At 36.9% G+C, this 19,485-nt stretch overlaps 1 protein-coding gene across 1 annotated transcript in view; it reads right to left on the bottom strand.

Annotated features, from left to right (window-relative positions):
• RBMS3 (RNA binding motif single stranded interacting protein 3) overlaps nucleotides 1-19,241 on the bottom strand; it is a 546,693-nt gene extending 527,452 nt beyond the window's left edge. The window contains exons 1-2 of the mRNA XM_030937919.1: nucleotides 18,991-19,241; nucleotides 9,338-9,396 (exon numbers count right to left, since the gene is read on the bottom strand). Of these exons, the coding sequence (XP_030793779.1) occupies nucleotides 9,338-9,396; nucleotides 18,991-19,241 (310 nt within the window). The remainder of the gene's footprint in view (nucleotides 1-9,337; nucleotides 9,397-18,990) is intronic.
• Between the last annotated feature and the right edge of the window lie 244 nt (nucleotides 19,242-19,485).

Genomic DNA, 19,485 nt, shown 5'->3' with positions numbered 1-19,485 from the left:
ATACCTGGCCAAGCTTGTGCTTTCCATTAATGTAGCATCAAAGGGTCTCAGAGACAGAGGTAAAGCACTGGAATCTAAGTGACTACTCAGAACTGTCCTGCATCATCAATACTTCGGCAATAATCCTAACTACCTGGGTCCCAGGGAGTTTATAATCTAGAGGAAGAGCACAAACTAATCATGAAAGCATGAGAGATGGGGTATCCTTAAATCTAAGCACCCAGTTGGTGCCCAAAGAAGGTGGTTTTGTAAAGGTGTTTAGATAGGATGAGTAGAGTCATGGAGGACTTTTTGAGAAGATGACTTTTGGAAGCAATAATTGACAAAGACTATTAGAGGTAGGAAGAGAGAGCATTTTATGCTTATCAACATGAGTCAAATTCTAAAAATAGGGAAGTGAAAGACAGGACCAAGGAAGCAAAGAGAATACCTGGACAACAGTTTCTGTTTAGTCAGATAACATGGATTAGTAAAAGGAATATTCAGTTTATAGGTGAAAGTAATGTAACTCTGTCATTTTATTTTTAAGCCATTTTATATTCTTCAACAATTATTTAAAAAATGTTTTCCCAGGCTGGGTGCAGTGGCTCATGCCTGTAATACCAGCACTTTAGGAGGCTGAGGCAGGTTCATCATGATATCAGGAGATCAACACCATCCTGGCTAATACGATGAAACCCCACCTCCACTAAAAATACAAAAAATTAGCCAGGCGAGGTGGAATGTGCCTGTAGTCCCACCTACCCAGCAGGCTAAGGCAGGAGCATCACTTGAACCCGGGAGGCGGAAGTTGCAGTGAGCCAAGACTCCAGCCTGGGCGACACAGTGAGACTCCACCTCAAAAAGAAAAAAAAAACAAATGTTTTCCCAATGAAATCATTTCTGCATGTTCCACATGTATAAAAGCATTAGGGAGGTAGGTTACAGTACTAAAGGCTGTTGAATACAAGTTGATGCTTAAAACAGCAATGCTGGTGTTATATTTCATGTTAGTGGATAATTTTACTTTTGTCTAATATGTATATTAAGTGATTACAAACAAATGCTGAGGAAATACATAGCTATAAAACACTGCTGAAAAACATGTAGCTGTATGACTTCCAAAACATAAATACCTATTTTGTTTTACATTTATATCAAGGACTTCTCAAAGTTAACACAAAATAATAACATAATCCTGTAAATATTTAATATCCTGATATTGGAAATAATAAGTTTGGAAAAGTAATTTTTGGCAGAAGTATTGCCTTTAGTTGTAGTCGTCCGGTTGGGTTGTAGACAACAAACAAAGACCATTCACCAGCAAAGCGGATATTCTTGGCTATAAGACAATAAAAATTGGTAATTTCTTAAGAGAGGCACACGCTAAACATTCTATGTAAAAGGTACCTACAGGACAATTCTGAGTAAACTTGATGCATTAATGAAGGTTCCAAAGTTCCTACATACGCTAACCTTTTCTGAAATGAAAACAAAAGCCAATATGAAAATCAAATAATGCGAACTTCCAAGTTTATATATCGATGACCTATGACTCGTGGTAAACTTAATACCAGAATAGAGTAAAATTCACACACACAAAAAAAGGCTAGGGAAGTATTACATACTTCATATTCCAAAGAGAAGTATAATTTAAAATAAAATAAAACTTTTTTGTCTTTTCTTTTTTTTTTTTTTTTTTTTTTTTTTTTTTGTGGTGTGGGCGGGAGATAACCTAATCCCATTACATGAAAATTGAATAAATGTGTTTTTCAAGCCATTTTGCTTCTCATGAGCTTCTTGCTCAATAGACTGTGAGCCCACCTGGTGGAGGTACTTATTCTTCTCAAAATGTAATTCCTCACACTCATAAATTTCATGGAACATTTATTTTAGTTTCCACTGCTTTCAGAAAATAAAGGTACTAGAAAAGAGACTTTCCATGGTGTTGATTTCTTCCTTTACTTGCTTGATTTCCATGTGGACCAGTCCAGGAAAGGTCTGTCATCTGCCAGAGTTAAATAGCTCCACTTAAACATTTCACCACGAATGCATGTCAGCGTCACTTGTTAAAACTGATCCATAGGTAAAGTATACCTCATGTCCTGTAATGACTCTACCTAAACATATAACAAAATATAATATCCCACCCTCCTTCCAGGTTCAGGGGGTTCAACACAGAAATCTGTACTTCTGACCAGGCGCAGTGGCTCACACCTGTAATCCCAGCACTTTGGGAGGCTGAGGCAGGTGGATCACCTGAGGTCAGGTGTTCAACCAGCCTGGCCCACATGGTGAAACCCCATCTCTACTAAAAATACAAAAATATAGTAATGGAGTGTGGTGGTGCACACCTGTAATCACAGCTACTCGGGAGGCTGAGGCAGGAGAACCATTGATGGAGGTGGAGGTTACAGTGAGCCAAGATTGCGCCACTGTACTCCAGCCTGGGTGAGAGAGGGAGACTATGTCTCAAAAAAAAAAAAAAAAAGAAAGAAAGAAAGAAAGAAGGAAATATGTACTTCCCTCACATGTATAAATATCCCATCAATGCAAAAAAGAGAAAAAGTAAAATAAAAGGGATGAATTCCAAAGTCATCCAAGTATATGGCCTAATATTTATTCACCTAGAAATACTTTAAAAATGTATAACATAATTGTGAATCTAGAACTGCTAAATGGATTCAGTACAGTAACAAAGTCATGCCACTCTCTGAGACAACCTAGATGGGCTCTAAATCCTCTCTATAAGTGTCATAGGTAGAATTATTTCTCTTATAGAAGAAATAACAATTTATGATTTTATTTAATAAAGAATGAATGATATCCTTCATGGATGATTTCAGAACTTTTGTATACTTGTCTCCAATTTTGGTTTTAAGGGCTCAGTGTAATGTCAAAGGTAACATAAGCTCCATAAATATAATGTAACCGGCCTGTGACAACAAAGGCAAAGAGAATATTTCAAACCCTCAGAAGCGAGCTGCTATGTTTGGCACACTCTATCTATTCTTATATCCTATGGTTAATAGGCATGGAAACTTTCTATGGAATATTCATTACTCATTCCATCTACTCTAAACATATAGCCTGTCAGAAATATGATGGTGGTGAGGCTGGTGGTTGCAGGGAGAAAAGGGAAACCAACCTTCAAAAGCAGGAAGGCACAGACAAGTGAATTCATTTAAGATTTACACCTTGTTTTCAATCACTTTCATTTAATTTTCCCTGACTTTTTAAATTAGCAAATACACGGATCCGGAAGGAAAACACATGGGGAAAACAAAAACCAAACAAGCAAAAAATGCAGTGCAAATCTCTGTGACTTGTACAATAGCTCTTATTTCATCCTTGTGTTTGAATATCTGAATGAACTGTGGTCTGTTCTTCATTACTCCCCATCTGGAGCGGTTGCTCGCTTTGTTCAGCAATTTCTGGTCATTTTGGCTTGATGATGACTGTTTTGTTGTAGGTTGTCATATTATACAGAATGAAAGCTGATGCAGCCACCACCCAAGAAAGAATAATCTTGAAAACGAGAGGTTATGTTGAAAGAGTTCCTGATAACCTCTTACGGAATAAAGAAGTAAGTCAGCTTACCTAGGCCTGACTACTGTCCCTAACTTACAGGGTGTGCTTGGGATTCAGGAGAGCATACAAGCTTTTCTTTCAAATACTAAAATAGGATTCAATTCTGCTGGTTTAATGCATCAGATTACTTTTCATACCTTTTCTTTTTATCTCTAAGGAGACAAGTTCATGGACTTTCTCATACCTTGGTAAAGACTAACTTACACACAATCTGCTGTATGTGCAACAGCTAATGAAGAATTGAATTCCTATCATGTCTTTAAAAATAAAAATAAACAAATCCTTGAGTTCCTAATGTTTAGATTTAATTGTATAGCCTTTGCCTGGAGATAAAGTTGCAAAGCATTCAAAACCAAGTGTCCCAGAGAAGACCAAATCCAATTTGTGTTCTCTAATGATGACAGTCTTGATGCTCTTAATGATTTTGTTTGAAAAAGCCGCCTCACACATCCTAAACAAAGCCATGGTCAAGAAGTACTCAACCTCTGCCTATCATTTTAAAAAGCAAAGCATGCTATTCTCTCCCAATTCTTCACTATTTTCATCTGGAATTATTTTACAAAAACGAAGAAACATATAGTCATGAGTTACTCAGGTTCCATAGAAAGAACAACCAAAATATAAACATAATTAAAACCAGCTTAATTTTTCCAAGAGCTGTATTTTTTATTTTTTCTTGCCCAAAAAGACAACAGAACAGATTTGGAGACATGTTAAGATAGTAATAATAATACTAATATATCACCCATAATCCCACTATGTTGAAACAAACATTTTTGTCTTGCTTGATAATGCCAGTATTTTATACAAAAGTAGCAGGAGATATCGTCAAACATTTTCCATGTATTAACGTTATTAATCATCACAACACCCTGTGAGTGAGGCTCTGTTATCGCCTTGCTGATGTTTTTACCTTGCAGAAGGCACAGTGCGATTGACTAATTTGCCACAGGTCACATAGCTACTAAGTGAAGAGGCAGTGTTCAACCCAGGCAGCCTGGATCTACCACAGACATAACCACACTGATCTTGACTCTCAAATATTTACAGAGCTCCATATTCAGTGTACACATGATTTTATATACTTTTATATTGATTTAACTTCATATAATAAACATTTTTCTAGGCTTGGCATAGTCTAGTCTTTATGACTACCATTTTAACAGCTACATAACAGTTGTATATGCTCCATAAGCTAGAATTTGGATGCTTCCTATATTTTTTCCTAGTAAGGAAAATGAGAGTGTTCAGAGTTGTACAGAGATACATAATTTTAAAAATATATTTAGATAACATATTTGAATAAATATTCTCAACAGACTAACTAGTTTCAACTGTATGCCCTTTATTGCTGTTCCATACTGACGTTCAAAAGGTTATACCAATTTAGCATGGTACCAATGAAGAATGGATGAACCAGTTTCAGAGTGAACAGCATTGAATGGCCTACATGTTAGAATGTTTGCTACTTCAGTGGTTATAAACTATCACTGCATATTGCTTTAATTTGCATGTTTTCCATCATTACATAACTTACCCTGAGGACACTACTTCCCTTGTAGCCCTCTCAACTTTGAGTTTTGCTCTTTTCTCTCTCCCACATCCCTCCTCCCACTGGACTTGTAGGTGGTAGGCCTCTTGTCTCCTTTCTCAGTATGGTTTCTCCCCTACCTAAACTCTCCAATTTAGAATCTCACATCATCAAATTTTATAACCAACTAGTCTTCATTTTCATCATGGTCTACAGATTCCTAGTATCATTTCCCATCCCATTATTTCTCCACAGATACCGTTTAGGTTAGTCACTTTTTCTAATACTACTCCTGCTTCATTTCTTGGCAATTCCAATAAACATTTAGATGATGGTTGCAATACTTGTTCTTACCAGTTCCTTGAACCTTTCCATGACTTCATATCTTTCTCCTAACTTTCGCAACTTATTGAACAATTATACACAATTTTCTATAATTGCTGTGTTTCTAATCATATCTTCTCATAACTATGTCAAGATCTATTTTTTGAAAGGAAATACTCTAATATATATCAGCATATTATTAAAATAGAATTTTTCTAAAAACATGAAAGTGATAGTAGTAAACTTTTTATCCTGATTTGCTGACTTATAGGGCACATCCCCCATGATGTGCTTGATGTTGTGATTCACTCACCACTGCTAAGCACAGACTCCCCAAGCTGAGGATAAGCAAAGCAACGGGAGGCCTTTATAAGCATATAATGGATACATGATCACTTTGCCAGCCTCATATTACGCTCAGTGCAAACAGTCTGACCGCTGTCCAATTTCTTTTCTTTTCTTTTTTTTTTTTTTTTTTTTTGAGACTGAGCCTTACTCTGTCACCCAGGCTGGAGTGCAGTGGCACGATCTCAGTTCACTGCAAGCTCTGCCTCACAGGTTCACACCATTCTCCTGCCTCAGTCTCCCAAGCAGCTGGGACTACAGGCACCCACCACCATGTCCGGCTAATTTTTTATATTTTCAGTAGAGACAGGGTTTCACCGTGTTATCCAGGATGGTCTCAATCTCCTGACCTCGTGATCCACCCACCTCAGCCTCCCAAAGTCCTGGGATTACAGGCAAGAGCCACCATGTCCGGCCTAACCGCTGTCCAATTTCTTACCGATGCCTTTCTATAAGTGATTTTCCTAGGCTGTTCCACAGCCCCTTCTTTCCTCCCTCCCTCTCTTCCTTCCTTTTCTACCTCCTTCTCTTACTCCTTTTCTTCTTCCATATTTATTGGTGAGACCATTATTCATATCACTAGAGATAAAAGTATTTTGAAGCAGCAAACACAATATTTTTCATATTTATTTAAAATCTATGTATTTGTAAGATTATATGAATATATAATGTTCACAAAAAGTTGATATAAAAACAGAGAGATGTAAATTCTAAAATGTTCTTTTAGTGTCTCCAATAAACAGTCTTGTATCACCCTTCACACATCCCACTTTGGAGATAAGTTTTCTATAGTACACAGGCCCTGTTTCCACTGATTTTAGGAATCTCTCCACAGAAAGAGAAAATTAAATAATCTGTTGCAAAAAAAAGTGTGGATAGGGATTTTAGGAGCTGAGGTAAGGATACCTATAGTATAATTTGTCCTGATAAGCACCCACACTCCCACTATAAAATTTGCTTACGGAGACTCTGACCACCCATTTTCAGTTACATCCCTTTTTCTTCAAACCTTCACAATTATAGAAGGGTACAGTTTTTGCATGTTGGCAATTTACATTTTCATGGTATTCAGTGTTGTACTGTAACCATAGATATCTGCATGCTTGAGCAAAACTCTGCATAGGGAAGTATCCCTTCATATTGACCACTCCAGTTATGAGTCTATCTATTGAGGTTTCCAGGTGTTGCTTATCTGTGCAGTATTTGTGCTTCTGATTGGTGCTTGACCAATATTATGAACTGCCTAAGACTTTGTATATGGGTTGGGCAGGTCTAGATGCAATATAATTAGCATCCTAATGCTTCAAACATGTCACGTGCTTCCCACAGGATGTTCCCAAGAACATCCCTTGGTCATGGCCCAGCTTTCTTCTTAAATGTTCTCCAAGTTCTCAGCTGCCCACCTAATGCACTCCACTCCATTTCCCCTTCTATACATTATTCCTTGGTAATCTTAGCTATTCCCTTCACTTCAGTCAGCATCTGTAGCCCTGGACTTTCTGACAGTTTCCTCTTTGACATCGCCCACATGGTTGCCATGTCAGAGACTCTAACTCAGCATGTCCAATATCTTCTCCCCAAAACCTACTACTACTACTTCTGGACTTCTTACTTCAGCAAGTGGAACAGGCATCTTTCCCAATCAGAAGACTCAACATGGAGTCAATAGCCAACTCTACCTTTAAAAACTTTCATGGTGAACCTCTTTCTATTATCCTAATAGTAATAGTTAAGCTGATTTTTTTTTCCAATTTCTCTCTTGTACTATGGCTTTGAAGCCTACGTTTTTTTTTTTTTTTTTGCTTCCACTCTCCCCCTTTATAATTCAATTTCACGTACTTTTGCTGAAATAACTTTACTAAACACCTACAGAATCATATTTTGTCTTCTCAAAAACTACTAAGAGATCTATGTTGCATATAGAATTAAATTTAAAATATCCAGGCTATCATTTAAAAACCTACAAAATTTTAACCTGTCCTTATTGGTCCTTATTCTTTCTGTCCTTATTGGTACTTTCTTTTTTTTTTTTTTTTTGAGAGGAAGTCTTGCCCTGTAGCCCAGGCTGGAGTGCAATGGCGCAATCTCGGCTCGCTGCAAACTCTGCCTCCTCAGTTCAAATGATTCACCTGCCTCAGCCTCCTAAGTAGCTGGGATTACAGGTGCCTGCAGCCATGCCCAGCTAATCTTCGTAATTTTAGTAGAGACAGGGTTTCACCATGTTGGACAGGCTGGTCTCGAAGTCCTGACCTCATGATCCACCCTCCTTGGCCTCCCAAAGTGCTGGGATTACAGGCATGAGTCACTGCGCCCAGCAGTACATTTTTTTTTTTTTTTAATACAGCTACATGGGTCTACTCAATTACATTCTGAAATTATCTCTCCTGAACATCCACCTGTCCCAAGCTCACCCATTCTACCTTGACTTTATAAACTTCATTTCCCAAAAAGAAATCTCTATATTCTCCTCTAACAGTGGTTTGTTGATAATTCTGTTTTAGATACCGCTGTTACATCCTCACATATATTAGGGTGATATAGTAATTCTAATAAGGATATTAGAATTAGTTTCTTGGTTTTCTTGGTATCTCCTCAACTAGGACTTGAAACTAGGTGGAAGAAATCATGTCATATTATTCTTTGTCTTGTAATATGTAGTTCATTTCTGAGTTTATAGAAGACATGGAATGTTTTTATTTTTTTAACTGCTGAATTGAATCTGACTACCATTATGCAAGTAGGTAAGGAGATACATATACAGGAGTTTCTTAGTGTTCCTCCCTAAAACTTGTGCACATTATATTCATATATGAAATAGGGGCAGTGTTTAGAATGAACGTGGCTCTACTATACTTCTTGATTTCAGTGTTACTACAAAGACTAGATTAAAGGAACAACAAACAACATGTTATAAGAAGCATTCTGATTTTCTGAGTCATGCAAGAGAGACCATACAGGTTCCACAATTAATTTAATGCAACTTTTAAAAGAATACAGGATTCCCAGACATGAAGAAACATGAGCCACAGATAGAGTCAGATGACTTCAGAAGTATTTCCAGGAAAACCAAAGCCTGTCTTAATAAGATACCAACTCTGAAATCCCTTGAGATGCTTATAACTGAAGCTTAATACAATAGGCCCATCAGTAAATTTATTCCTAGCCAACCAATGTTTCTAAAGCTTTAAAGAACAGATAAATTGAAATGTGTTTTGCATGGGGAAGTTTTCCCCAGAGTTCCTCATTTTTATATAGGAAATCAATTTGCATCACTGATGATCCCATTCACATCAGACACCCCAAAGTTGTTAGGAGGTAATTTAGTTTTATGCTGAAGCAATTTGATACTTGTTCTGATTTGTGATTTTCATTTTGTTTGCTAATGAAAAAAATTAATGAGCAATGTTACTAGAAATACAACTTATCAAAACATTGGCATCAATAAGGAGGCTTTCCATACCATGCACTGTGATCACTGTGCAGCTGGTACCTGGACCTCTACAATGGAAGAGCCATTAATCAGATAGCATAGGCAAAATTTCAGGGTACAGATGCCCTTACACGTACCTTTGCACTGATTTGTGTTTTTGTCAAGAATTGCCTTTGTAGATACAATTTTTCCATACCTGAAAGAGAGAGAGAGAAAAAATCCATGTTATTGTAACCCAGTGAAGACACTTAAAACACCCTAATGAACATCAGGGCACACACAACCGAGCATGGATAAACCAAGAAAACAAGCTCTGAATTCCTATTTCACACCTGGATGATTTCCTTTCACCAGCTCTTCTTTATAACTTAGGAATGTTCTTCCTTATGTAAGCAATGGGTTGAGCTTCAAAAATAAACTTGTCAGGTTGCCACAGGCAGCCAAAAGAAGATCACATGTGATTGTGATCACAGTAAATCGCACTCTGTGGATCCATGGAAGAAAGCATGGACCTTGGTGGTAGACTGAACAGGGTTTGCATCCAGCTCTGACTCTCACCTTGTGTTGTAACACTGTAGAGTTTAACCCAACTTCACTAAGACACAGTTTCTTCATCTGTAAAAATGAGAAGCTAAATATGTCAAATCTCCTAGTTCAATCAACATTTATGTCTTTGGGAATATTAGACTCCAGGAGCAATGTATTATAGTAGTTACAAGAATATACTGGGGCACCAGACTACCATGGTTCAAATTCTAATTTAGCCTGGGTATATTTGGTTGGCTAAGTAGGTAATATGTGCTATTTGCATCATTTGATCGTCTATAATAATATAAATACATTTATTTAAATAATGATTTGAATTATTTGTAATGATATAAATATTTTTGTAAGTATATAAGATGAGGATAATACTGTCTTCTTCATGGGTTTCTTGTGAAGGTAAAATGGGGTTTACCTAAGGTGCTGAGGACAGTGGCCGACACACAGCAAGTGTTATTAATATTAGATCTTCTTCCAATGATGCTCTCCCTGCTATCAGCTATATAAAAATGTCTCCACCCCTTTGGCATTCTCTGAGAAGGATGAAAAGTGGAAGGGGGTAAAGATTCTGTTCCGAAAGCTTCAAATATTACTACTTAGACTGTCAAAATCTTCCACTGAAAAAATTGACATGTAAAATTATTTGCTAAAAGATAATTACATTTATACTTTACATTGTTAGTTTTAAATGTTAGGGATTTCATTATGTTCTCACTCTACGTAGTTGTACAGATAATCACCCATTCAAAGCTTTTTTGTTTGTTTCATATAATCAAAATGACTATTACTTCATGCCTATTACCACAAGAGATTATTCCCTTTAAAGACTCCCAATCCTCCCTTTCCCATTCCCCCCAAAACACTCTTTTTGGAGCTCTATTTCACCCCAAGAGTTTCTCTGTGGGGAAAATAACCAGTAAAATAATATCATATTTGAACAGTCTCTTTATTAGACAATGATTCATGGTACCTACAATCATCAATCATGCCCATTAGAAAGCTGTAATGTTAGCTAGGTTTGAGCTATTAAGGTAAATAAATCTTTGCAAAATTATATGTATCTTAGAGTAGAAAATAAGGGATAAGAGAAGAAAATGTCACTGCATCTTTTTTTTTTCCCCCACACCAAGCACTATTAATACAATATGTGAGAAGTAAAAATCAGAAAAAGAAAAAGAAAATTAGACAGGTATAACTATCTTATACCAGGCACATAAACCCTTAAGACAAAAATCCTTCTTAATTGGTTTATAAAGGTGTTCCTGAAATTTTTATATAAGAACCTTCTAAATTGAAATTTAGCTCTGTCTTAAATATGAAATTAAACATTACTGTGTTTCATGGTGGATTTCACCTCACAACTGGACTATTAACAATAGTCAATGGCATGCATATTGTCCTACTGTATCAATATTACAAGAATGTCCTCTACTTCATTAAATGTAGTATATGTAATCATTTTTACAGCAAAAAAAAAAAAGTCAACGTTTTCTTATAGAAAGCATTTGTGAGTATTTTGACAAATAACTTTTTTATAAACAAAGAAAAAGAATTTTATTTCTCAGAAATTATTACAATATTACTATTAAGGGAAAATCACACACATAGTCCAAAAAAGCAAACGGTGCTATTTCTTAACTTCCCTATTTCTAAACACTCTCTAGGCAAGACTTCCCAATAGCACAGAATCACAAAACAATGGAACACAACTCAGAGTACTTGACACAATCTCTACTATGACTGGAGTACTAGGAATTTCATTCCATGGCTCCGTTACAACATTCTTCATTAACAATTAATTTGCAAAGCTAGGATATGCTTTAAACAACAAGAGAAGGTACTTAATGGGCCACTGGTTACAGTTCAGGTCTGAACTCTCAGAATGACAAACAGGTACTTTCTGCATGACTGGCTCTGTATTCTTTGTGATCTGCAAAGTCAACAACTGATGCAGATAAATAAGGTTTAGACTTCTTTTTAAAGACCTAACCACCATAAACACAAGTCCCATGAATGTAATACACCTATGAAATTATGCTTTTACCAAAGTATACTAGCAGATGTGAATGAAAACTACAGATTAAAAGTACACAATTTTATACACTCTGGAGGAAAATAAAAATTTCTGAAGTAAAAAGTATTCCTTCATGTATATAACCTCATTTATTTACTCTTTCCTGTCTTAGGGTTTAGATCAAGACCTTACGTCTTCATAAAGTTTTTTCTTCAACTATGCCACTCACCAGTGGAAAAAAAAAATCTAATGTTCGAGAAAATTATGTGACCAAATTGCTGAATAATGCCTGGAAATAGACACCTGAGCACCAGTCCCATGTGCCTCCTGGCTCCAGAAGCTTTCAGACAAATCCAATTCACTTCTCTATCCTTTCATTTCTCACAGCTAGAGGAGATAAAATACTATCCACGGTCTACTTCCTCGGGGGTTTGAACTTCTCAGGGGAAACAAATAAATCAAGCAAATACATTTTATACTATAGTTCTTTCCATGTGGGCCTTCTCTAGCCAGTGTAGGAACTCCCTAATTCAGCATTGTAAAGATGCTTTTTGGCAACTCCATACCTACATATTCACCAACTATCCTGAGTGCTCATATATTCTACAAATATAGCCAGGTCTCTAATGACATTTTCTTTATATTTAAATACAGCCAGGTCTCTAATAAGATGTCTTATATTCTATTTTCTTTATATTCTAAAAGTATGCTTTAAAAGAGTAGCCATTCTACAGTAACTATTTGCTTATTACATTTTTGAGTTTTCAAAATTGAATGTTATAAATTTATATATTGCCTATCAACTCTTTAAAACACTTTTACCCTAGCTTGTCAATACAATTTTCATATTTAATTTTTTAAAAGAACTAGCCAGTTCTTTTCTGGCATTTATTCTCAGTCTTAAACAGCATCTGAGTCAAACTATATTTGTTGATACACTTGATTATTCCACATACAAGCCTAATTTAAACTAATGGCATCTTTTATTTTCAAAGTTGAAGAGAAAATAGAGCTATTATGGGTCTACTCTTCATGAATTATGAAGACATCAAATTGGTGGGATCCTTCAATAAAGAATTTATTTTTAAACCCTTTTGCTGAATCACCCACTGTGTATATTAATTCAAAAAATATAGGCAGAGACTGAAAATAGAGTCTCCGCAGTCAATTAACTCTCAGCTAACTCATTTTTCACAAGCCTTCTATATTGATACCGACTAGAAAAAGGTATCACATTTATTTAATGGATGAAACATTATCCTTTTAGCAAATGTGGTTATTTGCCTACTTCTAGATGGCTCATTCATTCTTTGGCATTTGGGGGTGGTAATGGAGCATATCTGTAGCTTCAGGGACCCAGTTGGAATGTGGTAGGGCTATCTCTCTAATGGAATACATGAGCCAGATTTCACCTACAAGTTTACAACTCATTTATATTCTGAAGTTTTAACAAGTTCAATCTACAAATGAGTAATCAAAGCCATGCACAATTGTTATGGACTGATTTTTTTCCCCTGAAAATTAATATGTTAAAATTGAAATCCTCACTACCTCAGAATGTGACTATATTTGGAGACAGAGTCTTTAAAGAGGTAATTAAGGTAAAATGAGGTTATACGATAGGCCCTAATCCAGTATGATTGTTGTCCTTATAAGCAGAGACAGGTATAAAAAGATCATGTGAAGTCATAGAGAGAAGGCAGCCATTTACAAGAAAAAGAGAAAGGCTTCAGAAGAAGCAATGGTGCCAATACCTTGATCTTGTATTTCCCACCCCAAAACTGTGAGAAAATACATTTTCATGAAGTCACCCAGTCTGTGGTACTTTGTTATGGCAGTCCTAACAAACTAACACAATAATCTTCTCTCCAAGGCCTCCTGAGCTTTGCAAAAAGGAACAGAGGTGAGAGGATTCATCAGACAAGACTCCTTTTTAAAGTGCTTTGCTCAATGATTTTGCACTTGTCCCCTCCAAGCTCTTACCTAAGACCTCCAAGCTCTTTCTCATCTAACATTTGTGTATGATAACAGAAGCCTAGAAGTATCACAGTGTTACAAAGAGCAGATAACAAATAATCCAGAACCTGGTCCTTGGTCTTACAATCTGGGCAGTGTTTCTTTCCCCCGAGAGATAGTCAAACTCTGTAATCATGCATCTACACCAAGTAAATTTTACATGTCTATTGTGAAAAGTAAAACGTCTTTTATTAACACACTATTTGGGGCTAGTACCTTACAAAGAACACAAAATAAGAATATCTATCTGGGAGATTTGGAGAAAAGTTCCTAGAAGAGGAAGTGTTTGAAGAAGGGGCAATATTTTATCAATGAGGAATGATTTTTATATGTCTTAGAGATTAGAAAAACAATTGTTAAAAAAAATGAATCTTTTTTCAGGTCAGTGTATTACTACTTAGCAAATTTCTATTTTCATGCTACAAATAGCTTCACCAGGAACCTAGGGGTACAAGCAGCATTTCAAGCTTGATATACTCAAAGAAAGTGGTTCTCCATGTTTAATGGGCAGCTGGACCTCTTAGGGGGCTTATTAACACAGGTTGCTAGACTCCACCCCCAGAAATCTGACTCAGTAGATATGTGGTGGGCCTGGAGAATTTGCATTTCTAAGAAGATCCCAGGTAAGGGTGATACTGCTGATGATGCTTTGTGAACCACTGCTCCAAAAGACTAACACACAAACAGCAAAGAAGGTGGTTTGTTATTTGCAATACTCCAGAGACTAAAGGAAGTTTCTTTTTTTTTTTTTTTTTTTTTTTTTTGAGACGAGGTCACTGTCGCCCAGGCTGGAGTGCAGTGGCGCGATCTCTGCTCACTGTAAGCTCCGCCTCCCGGGTACACGCCATTCTCCTGCCTCAGCCTCTAGAGTAGCTGGGACTACAGGCGCCCACCACCATGCTCGGCTAATTTTTTGTATTTTTTTAGTAGAGACGGGGTTTCACTGTGTTAGCCAGGATGGTCTCGATCTTGACTAAGGGAACTTTCTATCGATATGGGGAACTACTTTTAAAGCTTCAAACAATTTTTTGTTCATATAATACTTTAAACTGAAAATGGTAGGCTGGGGTCAGTGGCTCACGTCTGTAATCCCAGAACTTTCGGAGGCCAAGATGGGTGGATCACGAGGTCTGGAGTTCCAGACCAGCCTGACCAATGTGGTAAAACACCGTCTCTACTAAAAATACAAAAATTAGCCAGGCGTGGTGGTGCACACCTATAATCCCAGCTATTCAGGAGGCTGAGGCAGGAGAATCACTTGAACCTGGGAGGCAGAGGTTGCAGTTAGCCAAGATTGTCCCACTGCACTCCAGCCTGGGTGACAGAGTGAGACTCCGTCTTAAAAAAGAAAAAAAAGAAAAAGAAAAGAAAGAAAGAAAATTGTAGTCTGTGTATTTTTTCAGAGTTTTGCTTGATGATATTCTTCATTTAGCCAAATATAGTAACAACTTACAACTCAAATATAGCTGTTTTGAAGTTTGTTTTCAGATACCTTCTAGAAACAAAGTCCAAAGAAAACATTGGCAGTGCCTATGTAAATCTCTTCTGCCACTTGAAATAACTAGCTGTTAAGTAGTAGTTTGACTGAATTAGAGTGAAAATCTTGTGAGGAAAAATGGCAAGCAGGTAATGATTTTTAACTGGTTTGTGCCTTACTTGTTCTTTAATTAGAAATAGATGTAAATCTGGCACAAAAATAGCAGACCAAAAATGCATACTTTCGAGTTCTGAAATCAAAAGAAAATCAATTATTTGCTAGTTTTCAGAATTAGTAACTCTTGGGTTATACTTTAGGTTATATAGTTGGGTTATGTAGTTTGGGGATATATATAAGCTGCCACTTGAGCAAAAGTTTATGAGAAAGGGATTTCCATACCAATAGAGTCAGAAACTTTACATGCATCTGAGTACCTTCTACAACTGATTCTAGTGCATTTCAGCATATTTAATATTCTTTAATATTTGGACAACTAGTATAGAAAGAGGATGAGGTTTAGAATCAATTAATATAGACTTGAATCTGAACTCTCCCACCCACATAACCTAGGGCAAATTACTCAACCCCTCAGCACCTGCTCCTTGATCTGTATGATTACTATGTTCTGTATTCTATAGCAACTGTAAAAATGAAATAAAATAGAATGTATTAAAACTCCTAGCACAATGTGTGACATGTTAAAATTGACTCCTTTCTCTTATCAAACCCTCCCTTATTACCTATACATTTAGTGTATAGCATAAAATAATAACTCAGATACTACTATCTTATGACCATTTGATAGAGCCAGAATGTCCCAGTTCAATGCTTCCAGAGGACCCAAGGAAGCACATGATTTCTATTTTTGCTTTCTAATTTGTACTCCAAGTCAATTCACAGTTTCCTGTTCACTCATTTAGTCTCCTTCTGACAATACCTAGTTACTAGCTCAGACTGTTCTCCAGGCCACTTGAATGCTGTCTCCACTAACTTCCCATATGCTTGTCCCTCCACATCTTTCCACCAGGATCCACCACTCTACTTCAGTACCTCTGTTCTACCCTGTTTTCTATTGTCTCCTTTCCTGGCCATCATCCAAGAAAGCCATTAAACCTGGTCGACCACATGTTGACCCTGGCATTTCTTGGTTCTCACTGCCATCAACTCTCATTTATTCATGCATAATCTTGAAGAGTACCTCATCTCCAGAACCATTTGCCTTCTAGAGCCTAACCATGTAGTAACAATTCTCAAGTTCCTATGTAAGTGGCTTTCAGATTTTGGAGGTTTTAAAGGTCTCTCAGGAATTCATGGGTCTCCCTTTCAAAGCCTCTCATCTCTGCCCCAATGTGGTTGATTTAGCTGGCACCTACTTTTATAACACTTCCTAGACACTAACCCTTTTTCTAAGTTCTCTACATTTTTCAACTCATGTTAATCATTGCAACAAACCCATGAGGGAGGCACCGTGTCTAGCTACATTTTACAAATGAGGACACTGAGCCAGCCACAGGGTAAGTAACTTCCCCAGGGTCACATGACTAGGAAGTAGCAAAAGCAGAATCCAATCTCAGACAGACCAGCTACAGAGCCCAGGCTCTGCCAACACTTGTTGCCTCTCAGCTCTAGTGCCACCTGCCATTCTCCTGTCTCAAAAGAAGGCCTGCCTCTCCTTTCCTCCCTCATTAGTATTCATCTCTGTGATGTCTGTGACCTGTTCCCCTATCTCTCACCTATATTTCTCTGAAATGTACACGCTTCTTCCCAAATGCCAGGGCTCTTTCTCCTCTGCCTGCCCTTAAACATTTGCAAATCCTATCCATCCATACACTGGTTATCATAGGGTTTCTCTCTTTTCATTTACTGCCAGACTTTTCTTGAATGCTTGCTCTACTCAAGCTGCTTCTTTCTTTTCATTATCCCATTTCTGCTTAATTCCTAAACACTGGCAATACTTTGAAAAGTGACCAGTAACTTCCTAATTGGTAAAAATATTCAGTTACTAGCATTGACTTCTTGGCACCATTTGATCTCCTAAATAGCTTCCTCTTGAAATATCTTTCCCTTGAGATCCATGAATTACCTTCACCTGTTTCTTTTTTTTTTTTTCTTGTCTATACTTTTTCCCTTATCTCCATCACTTACCCCTTCTCTTCCACCATGTTCCAGAGAGTGTGTGTAGATGAAGCTTAATCCTTAGTCCACTTGAGTTTTGGTGCTACAATGTCCATTACACTAATAATTCTCAAATTGCAATGTGCATTAGAACATCTGAGTGGCTTCTTATAACTCTGGGGCCTCAACCCCAGAGTTGCTGATTCAGTTTGTCTGAGACTGGGCATGAGTTGATCCCAGGATCACACTGTAAGAACAACTGTATTACAAATCTCCTTTATTTTCATGCTTTGAATTCCCATTTCTTTGTGTTTCACTCTCAAAGTTTCTTCTCCAGATCTGTCTTCGCCCTCAACCCTCAGTACTGAATCTCCAGTTAGAGTTATTAGATATTTCTTACTGTATGCTGAATGATCATCTCAAATGACACAACAAAGTTTAACTCACCATCTTCCCCTTTTTCTTTTCTCTGAAAGTATTTTTAGGGCAGAAACTAGTCAGGTATTGAAATGGATACTGGATAGAGACTGTGATGGCCTGGAGAACGTAAGCTTCAACTGAAGGGACGCCTGCTTGTCAGCTCAACCAGTATTACCATGAACAAATATAATCCCAGCATTTGCAAGCCTTCTGATTTTTTATTTTTTTTTTTTTTGAAAGAAATTGATTTTTAGGCAAAATTTCCCAATTTTTTTAAGGTTGGCTTAGAGATTTTACGAAGCAATGTAAAGGCCAAAAAAAAAGGGGGGGGGGCCAAGTTGAGTGAGCCTGAAGACTCTGTTTGTGATCTTGGCACTATTGTCTAATTTCCCCTTTTCTTGCTAAATAATACAGGTCCTTCAAAACTCAACTGTGTGTTTTGGCTTATTTGATCACCAATTATTTCTCTCAAATCTGAATAGTTGCTGTGCTCACAGTCTGTATGAAATCACCTAGTACTTTGTTTATATATTTATTATTTGATGTGTTGTCTGTTGTTTCCCCCATGAGATTTTCTCTTCAATGAGACCTTCATCTTAAAGAGGCTCAGATCAGAATAGAGCTTGATGCATAATAAGCCTCCATGAACATCTTTACATTTCTCAGTAATTTTTATGGACCTGACAACATTTCCCAGATCAGAAACACCCACTAATGATTGGACTACATGTATATACACATTGTATGTTATATATATGTATATACACACACACACACACTCACACATACACATATACATTATATATGCTATTAACTAAAAACCTGCTATGTGACAGAGAGCAGTAGATATTTTATTGCAAATTCTCATGCCTACATAATTAATTGATATTATTTTCATGTATTTAACATGAAATCATTAAATTTAGGTATATTAAGTTACCTGGCTAAGTTCATGCAGCACTTAAGTTATATTGCTTACATTTAAATTCAATCACATTTGGCTTCCAAAGCTCTACTCTTTCTTTGATTTCATGCTGTCCCTATGTATAGTGAATACGTTCAGATAAAACTCAGTCCTCTGGCCAGTCAAGATGCCACACACACACACAAAATGTGTAAGGTTTGCAAATTTTGGACATGACTGGTCCTTTAAAACGCAGAAAAATTACCAACATTCTTTGGAAATAATATAGCTGCATATTTACCACTGCTTGTTAGAACTTTCTTCTAAAGAAACTTGATCCTTGAAGCAGCTTATGGCTTCACAATATGTAGCACATTCTAGTACAACTGTGTATCCAACATCAACTGAATATATAATGGAAAACATAGCTTCACAGCAGATTTTACATTTGCTATTTGAGAAGACATCAAATCTGATTCTGAAAATCCTGACATCATCTGCAGTCTCAGTTTTAAGAGAAAACTCCATTAAATCTGCAACATATGTAGCCATTTTTAGAGCCACATTTCAGTAGAGTGGAAGTCAGCAGTTGATAACACATTCTTGGTGTTTCAATATGAATGTTTGTGTTTTCCCAAAATTCATCTGTTGAAACCTAATCACTAATATGATGGTGTTAGGAAATGGGGCCTTTGGGAGGTGATTAGGTCATGAGGATGGAGCCCTCAAGAATGTGATTAGTGCCCTTACAAAAGAGCGCCCAGCAAGCTGCCTTGTCGCTTCCATCATGTGAGGA

The sequence above is a fragment of the Rhinopithecus roxellana genome, chromosome 1 (assembly GCF_007565055.1).
Source record: "Rhinopithecus roxellana isolate Shanxi Qingling chromosome 1, ASM756505v1, whole genome shotgun sequence".
Taxonomy (NCBI): Eukaryota; Metazoa; Chordata; class Mammalia; order Primates; family Cercopithecidae; genus Rhinopithecus; species Rhinopithecus roxellana.
Note: the sequence above shows the minus strand (reverse complement) of the source record. Positions and strands in the feature narration are given on the sequence as shown.